This window comes from Candida theae (assembly GCF_024610275.1).
Source record: "Candida theae strain CBS 12239 chromosome Unknown scaffold3, whole genome shotgun sequence".
Classification (NCBI taxonomy): domain Eukaryota; kingdom Fungi; phylum Ascomycota; class Pichiomycetes; order Serinales; family Debaryomycetaceae; genus Lodderomyces; species Lodderomyces theae.
This window is the reverse complement of record NW_026261437.1, coordinates 215,054-240,559: the sequence shown is the minus strand read 5'-3', so window position 1 is coordinate 240,559 and position 25,506 is coordinate 215,054. Positions and strand designations below refer to the sequence as shown.

General features: G+C 40.7%; 12 protein-coding genes across 12 annotated transcripts; 8 read left to right on the top strand and 4 right to left on the bottom strand. All coding sequences in view use genetic code 12, as the record gives it.

Moving 5' to 3' along the window:
• Positions 1-87: 87 nt before the first annotated feature.
• SOG2 (Sog2p) lies at positions 88-2,589 on the top strand (the record flags this gene model as incomplete). Its single annotated transcript, XM_051752196.1, has 1 exon — positions 88-2,589. One exon carries the CDS (start codon positions 88-90, stop codon positions 2,587-2,589), a length of 2,502 nt encoding a protein of 833 aa, XP_051608667.1.
• Positions 2,590-3,461: 872 nt separating this feature from the next.
• KGF57_002839 (uncharacterized protein) lies at positions 3,462-4,364 on the top strand (the record flags this gene model as incomplete). The annotated part of the gene is made up of 1 exon (XM_051752195.1): positions 3,462-4,364. The coding sequence occupies one exon, from the start codon at positions 3,462-3,464 to the stop codon at positions 4,362-4,364; it is 903 nt and encodes a 300-aa protein (XP_051608666.1).
• A 50-nt stretch (positions 4,365-4,414) lies between these two features.
• YMC1 (organic acid transporter) lies at positions 4,415-5,658 on the bottom strand (the record flags this gene model as incomplete). The annotated part of the gene is made up of 2 exons (XM_051752194.1): positions 4,415-5,308; positions 5,515-5,658. 2 exons carry the CDS (start codon positions 5,656-5,658, stop codon positions 4,415-4,417), a joined length of 1,038 nt encoding a protein of 345 aa, XP_051608665.1.
• A 464-nt stretch (positions 5,659-6,122) lies between these two features.
• Positions 6,123-7,919, top strand: ZCF23 (Zcf23p; the record flags this gene model as incomplete). The annotated part of the gene is made up of 1 exon (XM_051752192.1): positions 6,123-7,919. One exon carries the CDS (start codon positions 6,123-6,125, stop codon positions 7,917-7,919), a length of 1,797 nt encoding a protein of 598 aa, XP_051608664.1.
• Positions 7,920-8,707: 788 nt separating this feature from the next.
• Positions 8,708-8,911, top strand: KGF57_002836 (uncharacterized protein; the record flags this gene model as incomplete). Its single annotated transcript, XM_051752191.1, has 1 exon — positions 8,708-8,911. One exon carries the CDS (start codon positions 8,708-8,710, stop codon positions 8,909-8,911), a length of 204 nt encoding a protein of 67 aa, XP_051608663.1.
• Positions 8,912-9,147: 236 nt separating this feature from the next.
• On the top strand, positions 9,148-12,246 carry RIA1 (GTPase; the record flags this gene model as incomplete). The annotated part of the gene is made up of 1 exon (XM_051752190.1): positions 9,148-12,246. The coding sequence occupies one exon, from the start codon at positions 9,148-9,150 to the stop codon at positions 12,244-12,246; it is 3,099 nt and encodes a 1,032-aa protein (XP_051608662.1).
• Positions 12,247-12,436: 190 nt separating this feature from the next.
• On the top strand, positions 12,437-13,723 carry KGF57_002834 (uncharacterized protein; the record flags this gene model as incomplete). The annotated part of the gene is made up of 1 exon (XM_051752189.1): positions 12,437-13,723. The coding sequence occupies one exon, from the start codon at positions 12,437-12,439 to the stop codon at positions 13,721-13,723; it is 1,287 nt and encodes a 428-aa protein (XP_051608661.1).
• Positions 13,724-14,013: 290 nt separating this feature from the next.
• SAM2 (methionine adenosyltransferase) lies at positions 14,014-15,171 on the bottom strand (the record flags this gene model as incomplete). Its single annotated transcript, XM_051752188.1, has 1 exon — positions 14,014-15,171. The coding sequence occupies one exon, from the start codon at positions 15,169-15,171 to the stop codon at positions 14,014-14,016; it is 1,158 nt and encodes a 385-aa protein (XP_051608660.1).
• A 745-nt stretch (positions 15,172-15,916) lies between these two features.
• GIN1 (chromatin-modulating protein) lies at positions 15,917-20,041 on the top strand (the record flags this gene model as incomplete). The annotated part of the gene is made up of 2 exons (XM_051752187.1): positions 15,917-16,006; positions 16,229-20,041. 2 exons carry the CDS (start codon positions 15,917-15,919, stop codon positions 20,039-20,041), a joined length of 3,903 nt encoding a protein of 1,300 aa, XP_051608659.1.
• An 81-nt stretch (positions 20,042-20,122) lies between these two features.
• KGF57_002831 (uncharacterized protein) lies at positions 20,123-22,624 on the bottom strand (the record flags this gene model as incomplete). Its single annotated transcript, XM_051752186.1, has 1 exon — positions 20,123-22,624. One exon carries the CDS (start codon positions 22,622-22,624, stop codon positions 20,123-20,125), a length of 2,502 nt encoding a protein of 833 aa, XP_051608658.1.
• A 573-nt stretch (positions 22,625-23,197) lies between these two features.
• On the bottom strand, positions 23,198-24,304 carry KRR1 (ribosome biosynthesis protein; the record flags this gene model as incomplete). Its single annotated transcript, XM_051752185.1, has 1 exon — positions 23,198-24,304. The coding sequence occupies one exon, from the start codon at positions 24,302-24,304 to the stop codon at positions 23,198-23,200; it is 1,107 nt and encodes a 368-aa protein (XP_051608657.1).
• Positions 24,305-24,478: 174 nt separating this feature from the next.
• KGF57_002829 (uncharacterized protein) lies at positions 24,479-24,877 on the top strand (the record flags this gene model as incomplete). Its single annotated transcript, XM_051752184.1, has 1 exon — positions 24,479-24,877. One exon carries the CDS (start codon positions 24,479-24,481, stop codon positions 24,875-24,877), a length of 399 nt encoding a protein of 132 aa, XP_051608656.1.
• Between the last annotated feature and the right edge of the window lie 629 nt (positions 24,878-25,506).

Here is a 25,506-nt window from a genome sequence, read left to right as displayed (position 1 = left end):
TCACAACAAACTCGATACAAATTTAGCTCAACATCCAACCCGCATCATCCTACACACAAAAGATTACCAACACAATTTTCTACCCTGATGAGTCGGTCGCAAGTCTTTTCACTACTTGATGATCAGCATGAATCGATTTCCAATGCCAAAACAGTCAAGTTGAATTCGTTACCCTCAGTGAATACTCGTATTTTAATTGACCTTATTGATGAGTATTTACTGTCTTTCCACCCTCCTTTGGTGGTAGAAAGGTTGACACTTCAAGATGATTTCATCACCGAAATACCACCCAACATCATCAAAATACTGAAACACTTGAAATATTTGGACTTGCACCATAACAACATCTCGCATATATCTAGCAACATTTTGCCAATGCTCAAGCTGGTGGAAATTCTAGATTTATCATCAAACCAGATTTCGCTAGTGCCGGAGTCAATCACAAACTTGAGCAGCCTAAAAGTATTGTCCTTGAAGAACAACAACATCAAATACCTTACACCAGCTCTAGGCGAACTCGAACATTTAAATCTTATTGAGGTTTCGAATAATCCTCTCAGGATCCCATCATTTGATTTGATACGATCATTCCAAGGACGAGCTGCTGAGAAGGATTGGGTGAGCCAATTGAAAATTTACTTATTATCAAACAGACATACAATCAATGCCAAAATTGAAGAATCAAGAGATCCCACCCCTCTGCATTATCAAACCATGGATCCACATAATACAGAATATCAAGTTGCTCTGCTAGATGTACAATCATCTCAAAATGCGAGCGATGTCACCAAATCAAAATCCACAAAAGCTTCCAAGAGGATGGGCTTCATTGTCAAAAAGCTAGAGGAGACAACACCAGAGGATGATTTAGAAGACGAGAAACCGATAACAAAGACATCAATTCCCAGACCAATCATTCATGATGGTGCTCCTCACTCAGCTTCTGCTGCTGAAACTAAGTTTGTGATAGCAAGCCCGCCACCACCTTCCCAGTCAGCTGTAACGAGCTCCACTGCACCGAGCTCAGCCTCTGTATCTCCTTCTAATGAGTATGCCGCGTTGGCACACAAGCCTAGCCAAAATCCAAGACCAATACCCAGATCGAGATCAAATTCAATGAAAGAAATTGACAAAATTCTAGAAAAGAACGAAAATGTCGATACCGAACACAAGTCAAATGCCTACTTCAAACGGTTGTCAACTTTGCAAGAACTACCAGTGGACGAGTCCGAAATTCAAGATTCCCCAACAAGTAACCAAAAGGCTCCACGTCAAACATTGGATCCCGGTTACCGTGTCACTCTGTCTACACTGGTGTCGGTGCCGAGAGCCAACACTTCAGTCAATGCCTCCAGTCCAGACAGTGGATCGCCTATACGACCTGCTCAATTAAAGAAGCATATTAATCCCAATATTGTTAAAGTTTCGCGAAAGGTTCTCTTCTCCTTCAGCGAGCTACACTCTTCCATCCGGAGGTTCACTGGATTTTGCTCAGACAAGAAGATTACTATGAAGATGGTATCATTGTTGTATACAACAAAATCCAACATTGATTCATTAGTTGAAAACCTCGAAGTGATGGAAGAGAGTGGGGAAAATGCGGAACAAATCGCGGAGACATTGCATGCATGCATAACTTCATTCAGGTCCATAATGGATTTACTACTGGAAAATTTGACCAAGTTTGTCAGCAAGATCGACGTGTGCTTTATCCGAATGTTGTACTTGTCTGTGTTTGGATCAATTAACGAGCTAAAAAATGCCCACGTCCTTTTAACAAAACATAAAGGTTCAGATTTCAAACTGAAACTCTCAATCAATACGAACGTTGGGTCTTCTTTTGCTGAAGTGGATGAAAAATTGTATGTTACGGTGGAATCTGCAATAGCCAATGCACAATCTATTTTTACCGAGTTGAACAAGGATGTGCATAGAGGTGCTGGCGCCAACGCCGGCTCAGTGCTGACAAATGTGGCCACAAAAATCAAGGACCTCAGTAGCATTTGTGCGTCCTCCTTGGAAATAACCAAGAGGCTAAATACCAAGCTCATCGCCATTAGGAATGAACCTTCTCATGGAACGAGGAAGCAATTTGCAGAAGACACAAACCAGTTTTTGAAGTCCATTGTTCTGATTTTAGCTGCAGTGAAAAGCATTGTTGTTGACATACCCATATTGGAGGACGTTCGAGCGCCAATGTCAAGCTTAACCAAAACAGCTAAAGAGGTCACGTACATGTTGGAGATATCTTCTTACAAAACGTTGTTATCTGATTCAGGGCAGGGGAATCAACAAGTGCAGAGTGCTTCCACAGGTGTTCAACCACCCACAATGTTTACCCCTGTGTCTGGTCGTGCTCCTACATTGCTTTCAACGAGTGCACTCTCTAGTGGTCCGGCTCCAGTCCGAAATCCCGTTGTTCCACCACCAAATTTGTCTACTGCTAACTTGCAAGATACAGCGACTGGCTCATTTGCCCCAGTAAGTGGCCCACTCACTGCACCTCCACAATCAAGTGGTCAAATGTTTGCCAAGAATGGAATGAATCCGTTTGATAAGCTTATATTGAGTAAGCATGAGGAAACATAGATAAAGCATGCATTTTATGTTACACAAATTCTCTTCTCTGTCTGCATTTCCTCTCTTTTTTTTTTTTGTTTTTTTTTTTTTCAAGTGACTCTGCTTCAAGAGATATACTACACGATCATAAAGACAAGAGCTCCCTCAAATTCATCATGACATCGGTTGGGATACGATCGCCCGACCTTGTTACTAGTATCAACTCCTTGTACTTGCTATTTTGCACAGGATTACTCCCCTTTGTCGTCCTTGGAGTTGCGTTGTTCTACTCAGGATTGACACAGAGACGATCCGCATTTACGATGTTGGCAGTACCGGTATTGATATTGCCACTTGTTTCTATCGACTGGTACATCTGGGGGTACTCATTGTGTTACGGAACGGCGTCAAACCGGTACATAGGCAGTTTGAAATACGCTGTGCTACGACAACTCAAGCACTCAATCCAAGAAACGTATACAAACACAAGGGGGTCAGTATTGTTGATGAACCACTTTTTGTTCAACTTGCTTTTCAAGATCATATGCGCGGCCTTTACATTTCCGGGATGTATTGCAGAGAGAGGACGGGTTTTGCCAATGATGCTCTTTGTCTTTATATGGTCGGTAATAATATATAATCCGGTGACGTACTGGTTCTGGAACTCCAATGGCTGGCTATACAAAATGGATGTGTTGGATTTTGCTGGAGGTAATTGCATTCATATAGTGTCTGGATTCACGTGCTTAGCTTACTCCTACATTCTTGGTCCTAGAAACCCCAAAGCGCTTTACAATTATCGTCACTCAAATACCGGGTACATTGTGGTTGGTACTTTTTTACTTCTGTGCGGGTGGCTTGCGTTTATTGCGGGATGTGAATACAAGTTTTCATACAACTCAATGCCGATCGTGCTCAGTACAATACTCGCTTCAAGTTCAGCCGCAATCGTTTGGATCGCCATGGACTTTGCATTTTCTAAAGAGATATTAAACGTTGAAGAAGGAAGAGGAGTGCTGGTTGACGACTCAAGTGTGCCTCAAATAATTCCCCTCACGAAGCGGAAGATCTCTATGATTTCAGTGACTTCCGGTATTGTCAGTGGCCTAGTTGTGGTGACGCCTGGAGGAGGCTACATATCTTCCAACAATGATTTCTGGAAATCGATTATTTTCGGGGTAGCAGGGGCTGTCTTTAGTAACTTGTCTACCAGGTTAAAGTACTATTTCCAGATCGATGATGCATTGGACGTGTTTGCGATACACGGAGTTGCGGGCATTGTGGGCTCATTGTTGACTGGAATATTTGCCGATAACTTGTATGCATCTAAAGGAGGCTGGGTTTCAGGTCATTGGAAGCAGTTTGGAATACAGCTACTAGGTTTGGTGGTCACTGGCGCTTATGTCTTTGTCTTGACTGTCTTTTTCTTGTACATTATTGATCTAATTCCCGGATTTCATCTCCGCATAGACAAGAACTTCAATCGAAGGGAAAGACAAAAGAAGCAGGTGAGAAAAGAGCAACCAAATGCAGAGTTGGAGCTGCAGGCTTCAGCTTTCACAAATGAGAAACTTTCAAAACAAGAACAGGATTATTGGGAGCTGGTCGAACTACTAGGTTCTGACAACTACGAGTTCAGCGGTGAATATATGATGGATTTCATTGAATTCATCAAAGTTATACGGCCGGAAGACTACGTTGAGAATGAGGAGATTCTACTTCTGAATAATGAAAGTGTGGGTGTTCACAATTCTGGCAACCAATATCACCAAAACGAGGGAGAATGTAATCAGAGAAAGAATTAATGAATAAATGTCTATTAGTTTATAAAAAAAATTGTCCCCCCTCCCCTCCTCTATGTGGAGCCATCAAGGAGTCTCATGGTGATTTCAAAGACCGCAAAGGTTGCTCCATTAGCGGGAGCTGCTCTTAGTATAGTTGGCAAAAAACCTTTGTAAAATCCTTTTATTCCCTGTTTACGGAAGATGTCTTTGACAACGGAGAAAGAGCTACTGTATTTGGCTCCCTTCAATGCATCTGTCTGTAGCTTTGATTTGATCACATCAACGGGGTATATAGATATCCAAAGCGTGTACCCACTCAAACCTCCATATAAGCACAATTTCCAAGGCTTGATGTCTGCTCTGGACAAGCCCGGATGTTTCTTCAAGTCCTCCGCTATCAATGCTTCGTAAGTGGCAAAGTAAATACCCAATCCAACTGACTCTCTTGCCAATGTTGGTCCTAAACCTTTATAGATACCCCTCAATCCATCGATTTGGTAAATCTTTTTAAAACAGTCAATTGGGCCATGGAACATTTCGTTACCGGTAGCTTGGGTTTGGAGTCTAATACGAATATGCTCAATTGGGGACGTCAAGAACCCATTTGCGAATCCAGCAACTGCACCACAGTTGAAGAATTGCAACAAACTGAGGGGCCTTCCATTGAGTTTTTGATCATAGTACCTCTTCATAAACTCGTTAACAGAAAATTGAACCGAAACACAAGCACCCACACCAACTAAAGGAGTCAAAGTCCCCTTATAAAACCCCGCAAACCCTTCTTTTTTAATCAATTGTTTGATTACATCCAATGCTCCACTGTATGTTCCTTCTGGCGCTGATTGCAATCTAACCTTGACACAATCAAAAGGTTGACCAACGAGAACTTGTGCTATTCCTCCCATGGTTCCGGCAAACAAATCCTTGGCAACTTGAGCCTTACTTTCAAAGTCTGGCTCCTCTATCTCAATAGGCATACTTGTTAGAGGGTGAGGTCGAACAGAGCGTGTAAAATAGATTGAAAAATTCTTATCTGAAGCTCTGCACTTTAGTATAATTTTTCTTTTTTTTTGTTTTTATTTTTTCAATGCCCAACCCGAGTTAGATGCAGAGTATAAATTACAATATGGAAGAGAGTAAGAGACAGAGTAAGAGACAGAGTCAGCTTCACAATAGTGGGTTCCTTAGTTTCCAATTTTTGCCAGTGAGCATTAAGTTGCTCCAATTCGATGTAATAATTGTATAGCTGTGGAATACCTCTTGCTCCTTCGAATTTGGATCGACCAGAGTCAAAGTGTGCTAGTTGGCATCTCATGTATTTTGACAAACCCAATGACAACTTTTACTACAAGCAGTGCTTGTACATGAGCCTGTTATACGCAATCGAGAGCATAGCGCAATGGCAAATTGGGCCAGCACTGAGTGCTCGCATCCCCACATCTCCCCCCTCTATTAGATTTCAACTTGTTCTTTTTTTTGTTGTCTTTTCTTTTCTGTTTTTATTTTTTTGTTCACTATTCTGCTCTGTGTGTGTGTTGTGTATGTGTGTTGTGTATGTGGGTGTGTTTTTTTTTTTCTTTTGCCTTGCAACTAAAAACCCGGAGTTCCAAAATTGAATAATTTGAACCTCACTGAAGAGCCTTGTGTGAACACAACGAGTACGGAGACAGGAAAGAGACTGGCCCCTTAAATAAACGCTATTCAAGGCATACCGCATGAAGTGCTAAAAACATACCTCGAATCTACGCCTAAGGGACATTTGCTAAACACGAAACAGCAATGACGAAGAAGTTGACCCCACAAGAGAAACAAAACCGCAAGCCGGCAATAAGGGCATGCACGTTTTGTCATCAAAAGCATTTACAGTGCTCAAATGAGCGACCTTGTAAGAATTGTATCAAACGGAATATAGCGTCAGAGTGTCACGATATAGTCCGAAAAAGGGTAAAGTACTTGACAGGATCGTCCAAATCATCAACAAGGAAATCACTCGCGTCCTCGGGGCCGTCAACCCAGAATAGCTCCATCAATGCTTCACCGGTGTCACTATTGGATAGCAGCCCAAAGTCGCAACAACATCGCCCTACCATAAGTGAGGGCCACCATCCTGTTATACAGGCACCACCACTTCAGTCGCTGAACGTAAAACAGCAGCTGTTAAATGTACCGATACAGGATTCCAGTGCTATTCAAATCAAAGAGATTCTCGATGCGCCTCCATTTGAGGTTCATGGAAGTGGTACAGATTTCAATAGTGAGCCACAGGACCTAAATGGACCAAATCAGTTAGATACGGACCCTTTATTTCACACAAACACCATGCTAAATACTACCACCGACGTCATAAACAAGCTTCTCACCGATCATTATGAATTCGATGTGTTAAATCAGGCATCTATGCAGCCAATCACAGGAATATCTGATACCTCCCAGTCTGTGGATTTGAGTCACAAGAATGGTCAATTCAGTTCAAATTATTTAAATGAGGAATATCTCATGCTTGGTGACATTCTCTTGAATTCAAAACCAACATCCCCTTCCCCATCCAATACGAGTGCATCCGACTATACCAATGGACCCACACCGGCGTTTATACAAAACATCGACATGGATAACATCCACGAATCGAAGAAACGGGTGGTACAGAAGTTGCGAGATTCGCGTCCATTCATTTCTCTAGGATATCCTACAGATTCAACAATGAGTTTGGACAACTTGAACAATATGGCACATCAAACTGATAATCTTCTAGACAACAACGTGAGCTCTAGAGGCAACACCAGCAAGCAAACACACGATGTCAATTTGAACCCAATTGTCAACTTCAAAACAAGACATCGATCCGATTATGTGTCTCCACTAGCCACTCACAAAATATACAAGACGGTGTCGGATATTTACAGCAAGGACGTTATCAATTTTGAGTATCCTAATTCCTACCATGCGCTTACCAATTTTCTTAAGGCGAGGTTCCTGGGCAAGGGGCTAGACCTTGAAGAGAAGCAGCGTAAAAGACAGAACTTGCTTATAATTTTAAAATTGATTGCAAGCTACAGACCCACGTTCATTAGTGCTCACAAGTCGTTGTTGAAACCACAAGACCTACTTCTTTTAGAGATGAGCTTCCAAAGATGTTTGATAGATTATGAGAAATTGAGCCAACTAAACTCTTCTCCGACTATTATATGGCGGCGGACTGGGGAAATTGTGAGCATAACCGATGATCTACTAAGCTTGTTAGGCTACAAGTTACTGGATATTCTATCCAAACGTACATTCATCATGGAGATGATGTATGACGACGAGTCAGTTGTAAAATACTTTCAGCTATTCAAATCGGTAGCAGTGGGGAACTTGCATTCAAGTATTAGTACAAAGATAAAACTCACCAAAAAGGAGCCCCTTGTCGCTAATGTTGACATTGATTCGCAAATGCAAAACAACGTTGGTACCAGCAATTATATTGAATTCTGTTCAGTTTGGACAGTCAAGAGGGATTTGTTTGACATCCCCATGCTAATTATTGGTCAGTTTTTGCCAATTCTACCGGCTGGGGACGGCGTGCGAATGTACTGAGAGGTAGCGAGAAAAGATATAGAGCCACAAAAAAACTTGCATTAGATAACTTTGTAAAATCAAAATGGATGTTGTAAAATATTTTCAGTTGGCATTTGGCTATCTCTCGTACTGTGAATACCACCGTGGTGTGATTGCTGAAATGAGATCCGTATCAAAGCAGCACTAGATCATATGGTCTGGAGACTAAATGCATGACACCAATGTCAGGTGAGAACAAATCTCGTTGAAGCGTTAAAATCACGCACACAAAAGAAAAAATCACCTTACCTTCATTTTATTTTTTTTTTGTTCTGCTACTCCGATATTGCACGAGATCCAGCAAAAGCTTCAATAAGCAAGGAGAGAAAATAGTACTCCTCCGAAGCTTGGACGGCCGAGATGTATCTAGATGCAGGATTTGGTGCATCTCCCAGATATGATTGCCAACAAAACAAAACAAAGCAAAAAAACAAAGGGAGGAGTGAATGTACTTAATCATTAATTGCAAGAGGTCGGTATTGGTGATCCTAATTTCTCCTTTGATTCATTTTTGTGTGCAAAAACCAAGATTCGTTTTATTTTTTTTTTCCAATCTTGTAACTTTGCAGTCATGGCATGAGGTGATTTTTTTCAGTTCCAGGAGCATTTTGCATCCATGGCGCTAATTGTAGTGGCCAGAAGCCTTGAAATTGCAATATAAATACTACTCTAATCTGACCTTTTAGCAGTGGAATACAGTTATCTTCCTCTCTCTCTCTCTGTCTCTCTCTCTCACCAAAACTCATTACACACTCAATATCAGAATCATGGCTGCAGTTGCAATTACCCCCTTCAGAGCATTATTGGCTGGTGGTGCCTGTTACGGTGCCTGGTCAATCTATATGGCTAAATACTACTTCCAAAACTCTTCATTGAGAAAGATATACGTCGATTCAGACCCAGAATTCGCTAAAGTACATCCTATGAGGCACCCGCAATATGACGGAAACCTCCTCACATCCAAGCACTAAATTAGCAAAAAATATAGAGCAGGCCTTTTTTTTATTTCGATTTATAAACAAATTTAATATATATATATATATATGTATTATGTCGTATCAAAACGGATTAAGTGTAGAGTCTGTGGGTCTTTTGTAGAAGAAACGCTACCTTTTACAAAAGTTTCTTGTTTCTGTTTGATGAGCACAGAGCGTACATTCTGTATATTTCACTCTCTTGACTCACAGTCTTTGCGCCATTAAACATCATGAAGATATCTCAAGACACAATCAGCAAACTCCAGCTGGATGCGTCTTGCATCAGAAACATCTGCATTCTAGCTCATGTCGATCATGGAAAGACATCCCTTAGTGACTCTTTATTGGCCACGAACGGAATCATCTCACAACGTATGGCTGGAAAGATACGATACTTGGACTCGAGGGAAGATGAACAACTAAGAGGCATCACCATGGAGGCATCTGCGATCTCGCTTTACTTTAGAATAATGAGAAGGCAAAAGGGGGAAGAGGAAAAAATCGATGTCAAGGAACATTTGATAAATTTGATTGATTCACCTGGCCATATTGACTTCTCTTCGGAAGTCAGCACATCGTCAAGACTATGTGACGGTGCTGTTGTGTTGGTAGACGCCGTTGAAGGTGTCTGCTCTCAAACTGTCAATGTTTTACGTCAGTGCTGGATAGATAAGTTGAGACCAATTTTGGTTATTAACAAATTGGATCGGTTAATCACTGAGTGGAAGCTTAGTCCTCTAGAAGCATACCAACACATATCGAGAGTTATTGAACAGGTGAACTCGGTAATCGGATCTTTCTATGCAGGCGACAGACTCGAAGACGACTTGAATTGGCGAGAGGCCGGTGCAATTGGCGAATTTGTTGAGAAAGATGACGAGAATTTGTACTTTGTGCCCGAGAAGAACAATGTGGTCTTTGCATCAGCGATTGATGGATGGGCATTCACTGTGAAAACGTTTGCCGAAATTTATCTGAAAAAATTGGGCTTTTCGCAAACTGCATTGGCAAAGACCCTTTGGGGAGACTACTACTTGGACATGAAAAACAAGAAAATTGGATCCGGCAAAAAGCTCAAGGGTGGGAATCTGAAGCCTTTATTTGTGTCATTGATTTTGGATCAAATCTGGGCTGTTTACGAGAACTGTGTAATTGAAAGAAATCAGGAGAAGTTGGAGAAAATCATTGACAAGCTAGGTGCAAAGATTTCTCCTCGCGATTTGAGATCTAAAGATGTGAAAAACTTGCTAAACCAAATAATGTCGCAATGGATACCTTTGAGCCATGCCGTATTGGGAACTGTTATTGATAACTTACCTAGTCCGGTTGAAGCACAGCTGGAAAGGATAGACAAGATTTTGGATGAAACTGTATACAGTGCGGTTGAAGCGGAGAAAGACAAGAATAAACTCGTGGATCCTAGTCTTGTTCAGGCTATGCACGATTGTGATAGTTCACATCCTGAAAAACATACAATGGCGTATGTTTCAAAACTAATTTCCATTCCAAATGAAGAATTGCCCAAGGAAGTAGAAGTTGGTGTCGATGTATCTGCAGAAGAGTTGAGAGAACGGACTAGAATTGCAAGAGAATTGGCCAAGAAGGCGTCAGAAGCGGCAGCTGTTGCGCAAGATAATAGAGCAAATGATGAGTACACTATAAATCCCAAAAAGGACCCCTTCGAATGGGAATTTGAAGAGGAAGATTTCGAACAAGAGGAGGAGGAAGTAGAGCAGGTAAATGAGGAGACACTTGTCGGTTTCACTCGTGTTTACTCTGGTACGTTGTCCAAAGGGCAGACGTTGACCGTCATTGGACCAAAGTATGATCCGTCATTGCCAAGAGATCATGAAAAGAATGTTGATCAAATTGTTAATGACATAGAGATCCAGGACTTGTTTTTGATTATGGGTAGAGAGTTGGTGAGAATGGATCACGTACCTGCCGGAAATATAGTTGGTGTTGTTGGATTGGACAATGTTGTTCTTAAGAATGCAACCATTTGTTCTTATATTCCTGAAGACAGGCCCTACATCAATTTCGCATCTACTTCAACTTTAATTCACAATAAGCCTATCATGAAAATAGCAGTCGAGCCAACGAACCCAACCAAGTTGGCTAAATTGGAGCATGGGTTGGATTTACTTGCCAAAGCTGATCCTGTTTTGGAATGGTATATTGATGACGAGTCTGGTGAATTGATTGTTTGTGTTTCAGGGGAGCTTCATTTGGAGAGGTGTTTGAAGGATTTAGAAGAGAGGTTTGCCAAAGGGTGTGAAGTTTCCGTGAAGGAGCCAGTCATTCCATTCAGGGAATCACTTGCTGATGATGAGATTAACAGAGAAGGAGTGGAAGAGCAAGCAGAAGATGGGGATGTCGATGAGACTGATCTTGTGTCTCTCGAGTTTGAAGTGAATCCTTTGCCAACTGAATTGACAAGATTTTTAATCGACAATGAAGGATTGTTGAATGAAATCGCCAGAAACAGGACAAGTGGTTCAGAGGTGAAGACCTTGTTTGCTGAGAAATTGACAGCCATTGTGGAGCAAGAAAAGTCATTTTTCGGATTTGGAAATGCCAAAGCCTTTGTTGACCATATAGTAGCTTTTGGTCCCAAGAGAGTGGGTCCAAATATCTTTTTGGATAAATCGGACAAACTCAAACATCTTTTTGCGGAAAATAATCCCCAAGAACCTTTTCAATTCGAAAACAACATCTTGAATGGTGCCCAATTGGCACTCAACGAAGGTCCGTTGGCTGCTGAGCCAATGCAAGGTGTAGTTGTCATTTTAAAGAAAGCGGATATCAACGATATTGATGAGAACAAAGTTTTGATCAATCGTGGAAAGATTATCAATCAAACAAAAGCTTTGGTCCATGAGCAATTTCTCCTCAAGTCTCCACGATTGCTTCTTGCAATGTACACGTGTGAAATTCAAGCAGCTGCTGAAGTTTTGGGTAAAGTCTATGCAGTGGTGCAGAAACGAGAAGGTTCCATCATCTCCGAGGAAATGAAAGAGGGAACTCCATTTTTCACAGTCGTAGCACGAATCCCCGTGATCCAGGCATTTGGTTTCAGTGAGGATATCAGGAAGAAGACCTCGGGTGCTGCAAGTCCTCAACTTGTTTTTGATGGGTTTGATGTTCTTGACATTGATCCATTTTGGGTGCCTCACACGGAAGAGGAATTAGAGGAATTGGGTGAATTTGCAGAAAGAGAGAACATTGCAAGGAGATACATGAATAATATCAGGAGGAGGAAAGGTTTGTTTATTGATGAAAAAGTTGTTAAGAATGCTGAGAAGCAGAGGACTTTGAAGAAGGATTAGAAAGGTACGTACTATACTGTATAGGAGAGGAAGAGAGAAGAAAAAAAAAAAAAAATTTATAACTCTGTGAAGACTTGATGCATAACATACTGCACTCACATTCCACACTTCGCCCCTATATCACATTAAAATCGTCATTACACATCATATATTCATGAGCAAGATATAGCAGCCTGTACCGGATACTACAATGTCTACTCTGAATTCGAAAACGGGCAAAAAGGATGCGGAATCATCAACAAACAAAAGTAGGCAGCCACTGGAGACCGGCACCAAACCATCTACCAAAAATGTTCGCAAGAACGTTATCAAGCCCCTTCCGATGAATCTGGATCCAGCTCAGTTGTTTAATTTATTTTCCAAGAATTATGAGAGTTTGCTGCAAGCTATGGCGAAGCAATTTGAAGATGAAGAAAATTTCTCCCCGTTTCCCTCTGAAGATGATACCAATACTCAGCTGAATCCCATTTTCAACTATAACTTGTTAGAGGCTCTCGAATCTGCATCAATCCAGACTGGAGAGAAAGTCAAGGAGGTGACTAATGGAAATGGACAGCGTTCCTTTTCTACGGCTCCGCTGCAGAACGGTGCATCAACAAAACCAACCACGCATGCAAAAAGAAAGATAATATGCCCGCCTCAATCTTTGCTAAACGATTCCGAGATTGACTTTATACGAAACAAGATTGCCCAAGTTATCAAGCAAAATGAGGGAGGAAATTTACCTAGAAGCTTAAACTTTTTTGATGCTGGAGATGGATTTGCACTTCACTCTGAAGACTCAAATAAAACATCAAATGGTTTCAACAACAGGGGTAATCACAATCAAACTTCCATTGAGATTGAGTTCAGTCCGATACCCGAATGCAAAGTCCATGGCGTGGAGGACTGCGACTGCCCTATTTTTGATGAGGAGTACGTATCTTCACATCCATCATCAAGAGGGTTGAATAGTTCGCGAGATTCAGAGGGTAGAGATTCCAACGACGATGGCCCTTCGTGTGAGTTTACATTTGAATACGACAGCAAAGGAAGACTTCTTCCCATGGGAAATAATATCGAAGATAAGCTCAGCTTGATGGATAGCGAAGCAGGCAAGTTGAAAGAATTGCAGGAAGAATTTGAAGCAATCATAGCGGAGGAGAATGGGTCTCGGCCAAAGTCAGCTGTAAAAGAACAGCTGGATAAAACACATCGACCTCGGTCTATCTCCTCCAAGTCAACACAACAAAACAAGAACCGAGTGAAGAGAAGACTAAAACGGGAGATCACCGACCCACTCGATGATTTGAAAGAATTTGTCAAGGAGGAAACACAAAAAAAATTGGAAAAAAGGCGATTGCTATGTAACCGGCAATCTTCGAGTTCACGAAACTTCTATGGATTGATACCCAAGGATGATTGCTGTTTATTGTGTCAGTACGAGGCGGTATTTGGAATAAAGCCTCGCTATCTCGTGACCAAAAAAGCCAATTAAATAGTAGTTGTGTAGCTAGATGCATGATATTGCATTCTGTATAAATTATAAGGTGTGTGTGTGTGTGTGTGTGTGTGTGTGTGTGACCATTTTGCACATTTTGCAACAATTTCGTTGCAAATTATCCAAAACACAAATGACCATATTCTACAAATCTAGCTACAGAAAAGGAAACTCTTTTCTTTTTTTAAAAATGTTTATATCCAAAAATGTATAAAAAGTCTATAAAATACTGTTGAAGTGAATTAAAATGATCGTGTTGAAAATCAAAATGGTTTGCATTTATACAATTAGAATTTCAATTTTTTTGGTTGTTCCCATGGATTTTCTTGGTTAGTGAAATGTCCATATGATGCAGTTTTGAAGTAGATTGGTCTGGCCAAATCCAACTCTTTGACAATGACACCTGGTCTCAAATCAAAGTTTTTCTTGATGATTTCGACCAATTCGTCAGATGAGTATTTAGAGGTTCCATAAGTGTCAACGTAGATAGACAATGGTTCGGCAACACCAATTGCGTATGAGAATTGGACCAATGCTCTTCTGGCCAATTTGGCGTTGACCAATGACTTGGCAACCCATCTGGCAGCGTAAGCGGCTGATCTGTCAACCTTGGAGAAATCCTTACCGGAAAACGCACCACCACCGTGAGCACCCCATCCACCATAAGTATCAACAATGATCTTTCTACCGGTCAAACCAGCGTCACCTTGTGGACCACCAATGACGAATCTACCTGATGGTTGAATATGGTAGATAGTCTTGTCGTCCAACAAGTTGCTTGGAATAACCTTTTTGATGACGTGTTCTTGAATCTCGCTTCTCAAGTCTTCGGTTGAGATGTCATCTGAATGTTGAGTGGAGATGACAACAGTGTCAACCCTCTTTGGGATAACAGCTCCACCATCTTTTTCATATTCGACGGTGACTTGGGTCTTGGTGTCTGGTCTCAACCATGGCAAAGCACCTGATCTTCTGGCAGAGGCCAATTCAGCGTTCAACTTGTGAGCCAACAAGATGGTCAATGGTAATTTTTCATCGGTCTCGTCAGTGGCGTAACCAAACATAATACCTTGATCACCAGCACCCAATTCCTCCAAAGCTTTCTCATAGTGCAAACCTTGAGCAATATCTGGAGATTGTTGTTCAATAGCGACCAAGACATTACAAGTGCTGTAGTCAAAACCCTTTTCTGAGTGATCGTAACCAATGTGCTTGATTGTGTCTCTAATGATTTTTTGGTAATCCAAAGTAGCCTTGGTGGTGATTTCACCAAAGACCATAATCATACCAGTCTTGGCAGCAGTTTCACAAGCAACCTTGGACAATGGGTCTGCAGCCAAACAAGCATCCAAAATAGCATCTGAGACTTGATCACAGATCTTATCTGGGTGTCCTTCACCAACAGACTCTGAAGTGAAAAGAAATCTTTCTCCTTGGGTAGACATTGTATTTATATACAGACTGGATATACGTAATTGAAATTAGAAGTTACTTCCAATGGGAAAAGGAAGAAGGGAAAAGAAAAGAAAAAAAAAAAAAAAAGTGAATTGGAAAATGTTGTTCAATTTAAATTTTCAAATGGAAATGGAGATGGAAATGGAAACAGGTTTGAAAAAAAAAAAGAAAAAAAAAAAAATTAAATAAATAAATAAATAAAATCCATCAAGAAACAAACAAAGAGAATTTTTCTTTATATTTTTTTTTTTTATGTGTTGTTGTCTCGTTTATACAACTAGACACGCACACTACTAGACAATTTTTTTTTCTTTTTTTTTATTTTTTATTTTTTTCCATCTTGAGCCACACTCGTGGGCTTTCCGTTGAATCGATACCATTTAGTAGAGTATAGGTGTAACAGATGTGATTATTGGCAGCGTTGTAATGGAGTAAAGAGCAACACCTTAAAGTGTCTTGCAAAATGTCCTTACCAATCCAATTGATGGTGTTGCTCGTGGACTGAATTATTTTGAACACGAGGACCATCCCCCCAATTGATTCTTCTTTTGTTTTTTTTTTGTATTATGATGATCTAAGAGCTCGTGACTTTCACATGTACGCACAAACAGAGTCACAATAGTGCAGTCAGCAAAAAAAAAAAAGAACTAGGACAAAAGATTTCTCTCTGCTATACGAGAAGTAATACAAGGAACTTCCCTATCTCCACCACCGCCACGTGGATGCATAAACACAATGGCAAGAGGTAGACTACCTAAGAAGGAGCCTTCTGAGATCCGCTCAACTTCTATTAACAGACCGGTGCAGTTAATTTATAATGTAACAGTATGCTCCTTCTCATGCTTCTCATGTATAATGTCGTAAATTTTTTCACGACATTCAGAATTCTGCGACACATCAACAAACGCGAAAAAAAAAAATGAAAAAAGCATATCCAAAGGATCGCGAATTGATCGCGTTGCAAAAAAAAAAATGGTACACCAACAAGCCATTGCAAATTTCTTCACTAGCAGTAGCAATTGAACTAACTGAAAAGGAATAAACCAGACTGTGAACACCATGAGTGAACTGACACAACTGAGCGAGTCAGACATCGGTAAAAACCCCATCAGGGATGTTGATTATGACGACACGCAGAATTTACAGCAGTCAACAAACACATCTTCAATGCTTGGTTTTGCCCTTAGTGATGATTTTATGAACAAAGTAGTGAACAACAAGAGTGAGGAACCCAACTTGAGCATTTTGGATAAAGTTAGAAGTAGGTTGTTTGGTGGTAATAACGAGCAGCAACTGGAGGATGACACTCAAAAAATAGAACACACTGATCTCCAAGATGAAGCAGAGCCTTTGCACAACCAATTCCAGCACCTCCCTCAATTGGAAGTGGATGAGAGTGAGTACAACCAGCCAACACAACTCACAAATGCGAATGAGCCCAGAAATAACCATTTAAGTCCTACACAAGTCCTTCCCAAGGCGTTGCAGCCCACGCAAGTTATCAAGAACGCCTCAGCACTTAAGCCCACGCAAGTAATTGAAAATACAGACAGAGGTGGAGATAAGATCCCCGTGGCAGATGACTCCGCCGCTGCAGAGGCCACTCAAGTGATTCCCAAGAGCAATTTGCAAAACTTATTTGTCGAGTCAGAGGACGAGCAAGAAAATCAACCAATGACAGCTGAAGAAAGACAACGCAAAATAGCCCAACTAGCAGAAGAAAAGCGACAAGCTCGTCTTCAGAAAGAACGCGATGAATTGGAACAGGATATCACCAAGGGGACTTTGACAGATGAAGAAGATGAGCTTAATAATGAAGCAAATGACACCATCGTGTCTTCGCATATGAAAAGCGATGGGTTGTCTACAAAAGAGTTGGAAAAAGCTCAGGAATTCATCAATATACAGAAACGTCAAGTTGATATAAGACCCCACTTTGAAAGGAAACAAGTGTTTACTAAGGAGAAATTTTTGGATTTGTTTTCTGATGAAGAAGAAGATGAGGATGAAGATGTCTTTGGTGCGGTCAAAAAGACATCGCATACTGAGAAACCATCTTCGCCTACTATGGACGTAATATTAAAATCGAGCCCAACGACCTCGCCTGTCAAGGATAATGTATTTGACTTGTTTCAAATACCTTCTAAGCCAACACAACCAACGAATCCACTAGAATTGTATGCCCAGAAGTTAAAGAAAACCTTGCCTAGCTCCCCATCAAACGAAGAACCTAGCACGGGCCCCGTGATTAATTTGGATTCAGATTCAGATATGGATATCGCACACTCTTCTTCCCCATTGAAGACACAACATAAGCCTCGATTTTCTAACCATGCCAAAGAATTGGACGTGATTCCTGACCTCACCAAGGAACAGAAGTTTTTAATTAGGCAACGATTTGCAAAGAAGAAGTTTCAGAATTCCAAGCATTTGACAAAGGACCTGCAGAAGAATAAGAAGCAAACCAATTTTTTCAAGCAGTTACAAAGAAGGAATATCGATCAATTGAAAATTCACAAGTTGAATGATCCAGAGCATGCATTGATGGAAGAGCTTGAGAAAGATGAAGAGTCGATGACATCATTATTGGAACGAGAGATGGAGAGGGCAAGAAAGATTAGAAAGAAGGAGAAATTACAGGAGCGGGCCAAGTTGGCCTTGTTGGGTAAAAAATTGGGAATGAAGATGGTTGAAAGTGAGGATGATGGCGAGGATGATGTTCCGGAAAGTGACAATGGTGGCTCAGCAGTACCGGATAGTGATTACAATTCAGACGAACAAGAAGGTGAGGATATTGATTTGGAGAACGTGAACGTTGAGATAGGAGAGGATGACGAGGGTGATCACAACGATTCAGACCATTCATTTGACGAGCAAGATGACGAAGAAAAGGAAGATCTCGTGACTCACGACGACGATAGCCATGAGTTGTTCAAAAATTTGGCACCTAGAGAACAAGAAGAATCATTTATATCAACACAAGGAGAAGTGCATGTCAAACGCGAACCGATCTTGCCAATGTTCAAAGACCTCACTCAATCGCAATCACAGTCGCAACTTCAAACTCAAGCCGATCAACCTACCCAAGTTGATCAACCTACTCAAGTTGACAATTCACTCTTGACGGATTCGAAAACGCAAGTCATTGCAACTCGAAATGTCACTCAAAGAGACGGGAAAGGTACTGATGCAGTCGGTGAATACGAAGTTGATAACGACGATGACGATTTAGTAACTCCAGCACGGGTCAGCAGAGGTCGCAAAGCTTTGCGTCATAAGATGATGCAAATCAAGGAGGAGCCGGAGGAGCAAGCGGTAGCAACTATAGACTCCGATGCAGGCGACGACAGAGATGAATCTGACAACGAAGATCCGCAAGAGATCCAACAAAGAATCAAAGAGTACGAGCAAAAGATTCGCAAAAAGGAGTTGCAAGCTCGTAAACGTCGTAAAGCCATGGAGAAAAGTGGCGCCAAGGCAATGTTTGACAGAGAGGCAGAGGAATCTGAAGATGAATGGAAAGGGTTGGGTGGGGTTGATGGCGAGTTTTCCGATGTGGCCAATTCAGAAGATGAGCAAATGATTGATAACAATTTTAATATTGATTTACAAGATGAAGAGATCCGAAACAAGTTTATGAAGGATTATCAAATCAAGGATCAACAAGAGTTGGAAAAGTTGTTGGATGATATCAAGAATCACAAATTGATTAAACGTGCTGGTGCCAATAATAGTGGATTCGATATTGAATTGAGTGATGAAGAGGATCAGTTGTTAGCTGCTTATGGAAGGCAAAAGTTGCTTGAACAACAACAACGATTGTTGCTGAATAAGAAGTTGCAAGCATTGAGCAAAGATGAGAAATCTAGGGCGTTTTTCGATACTATTAAGGATAAATATGAAGTTATTGTCATTGATAGCGACAGCGATGGTGATGTTGAGGTTGTTGGTGGTGGCAACCCGCTTTTTGGAGGGAATGATACAGAACTGACTAAACGAGACGCAACTTCACTTGACAAGGGATCTGATGCAGCTGACGTTGCCGACCATGATGATGAAGCAGATTCACTAGAGAAGGAAGCGCCAATGAAGCATACAATCAAGATTGAGGAGTCATTTGTGCAAAACAAATTGTCATTTTTGTATCAGTCTGTTTATGATGATGAGGATGGCGGGTATAGTCGAATACAAAGATTATCCAAGTTGCAACACGGCATATCTGATGATGACGAGGAGATTGACGATATCAATGCTTTGAAATCAAAGAGTATCCTTCAACCAAATCGACAGGTTTCAAATATCGCCCATCATGATCAACAAACTAACTCTAGAAAGAGAAAATTGGATCAGGATGCCCCGCCTACTGACGTAGATGAAAATAACCAAGATGGTGGAGACACCGACAAGGATGACGATAACGATGAAAACAGTAACATTGTCAATCTCGATGCAGTCGACATCGACATCGACGACGACGAGTTTATGCCTATTTTCAAAAAACCATCCATCACCAAATCATTCAAATCCTTCCAAGAGCAAAAGGGAATCACATTCAACAAGCGCGGCAAGCAGCAATTCTCCGGTGTCACAATCAGTAAGCAATACAAGGTAGTTTCTGGCTCCAAAGCTTCAATCACCTACATGTCTTCGAGGTTGCAACAGAAGCAACTGGTGCAGAGCCGATCGCAATCGGTGAAAAGTTTGAAAGAGCGACAGATTGAACAAAGTTTACACAAGTTGCACAGGTCGAAAACATATGCAAATGGAAGTGGATCTGGTGTTGGATCTGGTGTTGGATCTGGTGCTGATGGGGGTTCATCTACTTCTCTGAAGATTTTCTCAAGTTATGATTTCCTATAGAAGTTGTATAGCTAAATGATGTATAATTAAATGTTTTGCATAAGTAATGTAATAAAACTCAATGAGTTGGCGGCTCTAGGCTCATTCAAGTAAACTGGCACTCAATGCTTCTCGTATAGCATCCCGATTACAATCACGCATAATAGGGCTCTTTTCAATCAGGACAGAGTCCGGATGATTAGTACGAGCGTGTGGGTTATTGAAGTGTTTCTCATTTCGCAAAATTGTCAACTTGGCAAACGAGGAGCCTGAATTTGATTTGGCGCCATCGTTTCTGAAAATGTTACTGTTGGAATGACGCCGTCCTCCGGCTTTTGCGCACGGATGTACGGGCACCCGTTTTAATTGAGCCTCATTGGGAATCAGGATGGGTATGTGACGTTGCAACCGTTTTTGTTTCTTCAATTGCCGGATCTTCTCTGGGGTTGGTGGTTTTGTCGGTATAATGAGCAGATGTGGAGAGAATGGGTTGTCGAGGAGGTATTGTGGGTGAAAGTGCCTTTGCTGTTGTTCATGTTGATGTTGATGATGATGTTGACGTTGTCGCTGTACTTGATGTTTTTGTTTTTCACGATGCAATTTGGAGATTGTCATGAAATTGATGAGATTGTGCGTGAATGAAGGCGACGATGCAGATGAGGACGTGGACAATGACGGCGACGTGGCGATAGATGGAGACGATTTTGACACAACTGAGCCTAACTTCAGCGATGATGATGATAACGAGGACGCAGAAAACAGTTTGTTTCCACGTATTGGTATTGATAATGGAGGTGATGAGGCTGGTGTTAAGAAAGACGAGTTCTGTTTTGGCAGGGTTGGCGGGGTAGTTGTCATGGTAAATGAGTCTCTATTGACAAGTGCTGGATTCTTTGCAATCACTTGAGTTAACAACTTGCGTGATGACAATTTATCGTTTGAATGAGAGGCCGACACTGGATATTGTTGCTCGAAGGTGGTGTCTAATGTGGGGCCCACGGTGTGGGGTATAGTGCTTCCGACAGTGGCAATGGGATTTTTGAAATTGTGACTAGAATGACGATACGGAGTGTGATCATCCTGAGTCTGATCTTGTTGTTCCTCTCTTGCCTCCGTAGGTTTATTATGACCCAGATGTTGTTTAAATAAATGGGGGAACGCATCATGATAAGCTTCATTCAAGTTCAATTTGGATTTTCGCAAAAACGAACTATAAGTATCAAAGTCCAAATTAGTGGTATCACCACCTGTTGTATCATCTTTCCTCTCTTGCACCTCATCATGAGTTTCATCCTGTTGTTTTTCGGGTGAATAGTAAGAAATATCAGATATAACAGAACTCACATCACAATTATCAAAGTATTGTTGTGGAGTGAGCGATTTTTCAAACTCTTGATAAAACAAAATGTCATCTTCTTCTGTCTCAGCAGTTCCATATTTAGTGGAACGCTTGGACAAATTGCTGATACTAATGAAATGCTTCAATCTGTTGAAACGTAAATAATCCTCCAGGTAGTCGAGCTCTTTAAACAAGTCAATTTGGTCAATAGATTTGATGGATGAAGTCGTGGGTAATGAGTTGGATCTAGCGTGTTTGTGTAGGCCTGGGACTGACGCTGCTGCATTGATTTGATCCGGCAAAATTGTCAAGTCGGACTCTTTTGTATCATTATCATCATCTCCCGTTGTTGTCATATCATTTTGTAGCTCATTATGTTTATTCAACGACATGTGAGTGGAGAATTGTGATTCGATAGTTTCGACAGATTCGGATAAGCTATTCTTCATCATCCGATCACTATCTTCAGAAGGAGGGGACGATGAAGAAGCCGACGCGAGGGACGACGTTGTATTCGAGTAGTTTATGCAGTCGTTGTCATCAAGCGCCACTGGATTGATATTGTATATGCTTGATAGTCTATATCTAGACTTTTTGTTTTGTATGGATCTTGGCTGCAGAAGTGTTGTGATTGTATTGGGGAACGTAGGTGCAGCTGTTGATGATGAAGCACATCTCATAGGCTTCAATTGCAAGTTTGAGATGGAAATCATCTTCTTCAAGTTTGGAGGCTCGAGCGTGGGGGATACTGAGTGGGTCTCATTGTGGTGTATGTAATCTTCAGTCTCAAAGTCGTGGTCCTCTTCTGTATCTTCTTCTTCCTCGTAGCTATCACCATCAATATAACTGTCATCAATGTTCAATTGCAGAGAGTCGGGTTCTATTTCACCTCCATTCTCATGTTCCGCTTCTTCTTTGTCGTCTTCTTGGATCTGGTTGTTCAGCGCCAACTTCAGCAAAATATAATTGTACTCCGTATTCAAATTCTCGAAACTAGTTTGGTTCGTGATGTAGTCATTAATGGGCAAGTTTGATTGCAAGTAGAAAGTACGCTCATTTAATGCATTCAAATGTACTAAGCACGATTGGTTATTATCCATCAAATGTCGAATTTCACCAATGTCATGATCATGATTTAGTAGTTGTTGATTGATATAGGAGATGTGATTGATGAGATCTATTGAAGCGGAAGTTGCATCTGCTAGTTTATTGGATCGGGATTCGATCTCTTGGGCAAATGCGAGTATTTGATCTAGTTTGGACATGATCTAGGCGATGACGATGAGATCGAGATGCATATATGCAGAAGAAATGAAAATGCAAGATGCTGATAAAGTGTTTGGTGAAGGGCACTTGAGAGAATGATGCAAAGAAGGTAAAGCAGCGTGGAAGCCTATTCTAGTTTTGGATCTAATAGATGTAGCTTGGTATGTTTGAAAGACTTTCTGGTCTAATAATTGTAGTTACCGAAAGATTGATCTATGGAAAAGCCTTTTCTGTGTTTGTATGTGTTTACCTTTTTTGTGATGTGTACAACAGATCCAATCCAAATTGGGAAACAGGCATACTCAATCGAGACAACAAACGTTACTACCAATTTACTTAATGAAAAAAAAATAATTTCTCTTTCTTTTACAAACTTCTTTGTGTGTCGCAAGAAATAAAGTTTAGACATTCCAAAACAAAAATATTATTTTGTGTGCAGATTAGCTGAGTCGTTACATGACAACAAAGAAAGAAATATACGAAAGAGCACAAATCAACTTGTTCACATGATAACAGATTCGATATTATACAAAGTATACGCTATACTCTCTTCTAGTTGTTCAGCTCAATGGTCAATCTTTCTTATGCTTCTTATGATTTACTTCTTCATCATTTGATTCTTCACTAGATTTCCTCTTTTCCTTCTTTTCCTTCTTTTCCTTCTTTTCCTTCTTTTCCTTCTTTTCCTTCTCCTTCTTCTCCTTCTTCTCCTTCTTCTCTTTTGTCACCAATTTATTCACATAACTCTCTTCTTCTGGTGCAACATACTCCTTTGCTCTTTCTTGTCTCTTCAATTCACTATTCTCCTCCTGTTTGCTTCTCTTTTCCTGCAACTTCTTCAATTCCCGTTCACGCTTACCAAGGAAATACTCACCACTCTCAATTTGCAAATCAACCTTACGTGGTTGTTGAGCAGGTGGGAATGGTGTGTAAACCTTCTTTTCGGAATCACCCTTTTTACCACTAATCTTCTTCTTTCTGGCAACGTTTCTCTTTTTGAAACTAGGCAAAAACCTTGACCAATCTTCATGAGCCAATTCTGGATTCTTTTGCAACTCTTGTTTAATCATCAACTCCTTAATATAATAAATTGGATGGATATTCTTCATGCAATCCTCAACTACTCTTCTGACTTCTTTCAAACCCTTGTATGGGCCCATTGCACTAACAGTGTTTCCCTGTACTAATATATAACATTTAGTCAACAATTCCAACGCCTTCAATGTGTTTCCATTAGGACCCACTAACCGTTGTCTTCTCTTGATGAACCGGTCTTTGTTAGTGACAAAATTTCCAATCTTGATCACATCACAAGCAACATCATCCTGCAAAATCTTGACCGCTTGTGGGAAAGGAACTGATCTAGCCAACAATTTTATCAAGTCACGAGCTTTAAGAATCATGGCAGGATCAAACGTCTTTGTGGTTGTTTTTACTGTCATTGACCCTTCAACGAGATCTAATTCACATCGTATGTGGTGTTTGTCGAGCGATTTGGTGACATCGCTCCATATGCTTCGAAGATACTGTTCACGATACTTGGGGAATAACGTCATGAATGACGATTCCTCGGCAAAATGTAGTCCACTTGCATTATCTTCCGGTTTGAATTCTTCAATAGCCCACTTATCTATATCGGGAGTATCCCATGGCTTATCTTTGTTATGTGATGATGGCATACTGTAAAGACAAAAGAGGCGTGTAGTATATGTACTTTTCGATTCCGCGAGATGAGATGGGTTTACAATTTTTTTTTTTTTTCTCTGAGGTTCGTTGCTACAGAAGGAAAAAGAGATCATCAAAAGAAGCAGCCGACGGAGTAAACTATATACAACGAAAACATCAGGAACAACATGCCAGCTAAATCCAAATCAAATAACAGGATTCAAAAGACAAAAGCTAATAAATCCAGCAACAACAACAACAACAACAACAACAAGCACAGGTCTAAGTCTAGTCAAAAAGCATCAACCTCAACATCCACTGCCAACACAACAGTATCTAAATCAAAATCAAAATCTACTAGAATAAAGCTAGATAAACTTAATGCCGACATAGCTGGCTTCAGCGAAGTAAGTCAACTACTAAAGGAGACTTCCCAAGCAAGTGACAAGGGAAACAAGGATAAATTGAAGTCCTTGAAGCTGATTAAACAGGACCACATTAAGGATGAAGAACAGAGAAAGCAGAATCAACTAGCTAATAAAGAAATGAGGAAACAGATGCAATTGTTGAATGATATTGGGTTGTGAAGAGAAGCAGTTGGAATGAAGAAGTAACGAGGACAATAAATGTTGGTAGGTGAAACCTACTACTGCTCTGGAGTTGTGGTTGCCAACAATGAAGTTTGTACCCGTCAGTGTCTGTTTTGAATAAACGGTTTGTGATATACACTGTCTAATGACAAGGCAAGAGCCAAGTATTAGAAGTGGGGGTAGAGGTGTAAGTATTCAGACTTTTTCAGAATGCAAAGTGAAAAAATCAAGACGTAAGAAAGAGGATGTGCTGTTTTTGGCATTGTCGTTGCCGTTGTCGTTTCCAATGGGTTTAGCTCGAAATCGGGTGAGAAGGAGTCGTAGTGTATATTCTCTACAGTATATTTTTGCAGCCAAGTAATTTACAGAAAATGAACAGAGTACATTGAACCCGCAGATACTTTAATTGTAGCATTGAAAGTAAGCGAGAAAACGATATCAGCTGATCGGGTTCATGATACGAACAGTAGTATCAGAGAAAACAGAGATTTCCCTCTCTGAATACACTTGTATATAAAATGAATCGTAAAATTCAAATTATACAAACACGCATTGCAAGGATTACACGTGATTATACTCGTGTAACCATGGATATAAATATACTGTGGATCGATATAGCCTCTATT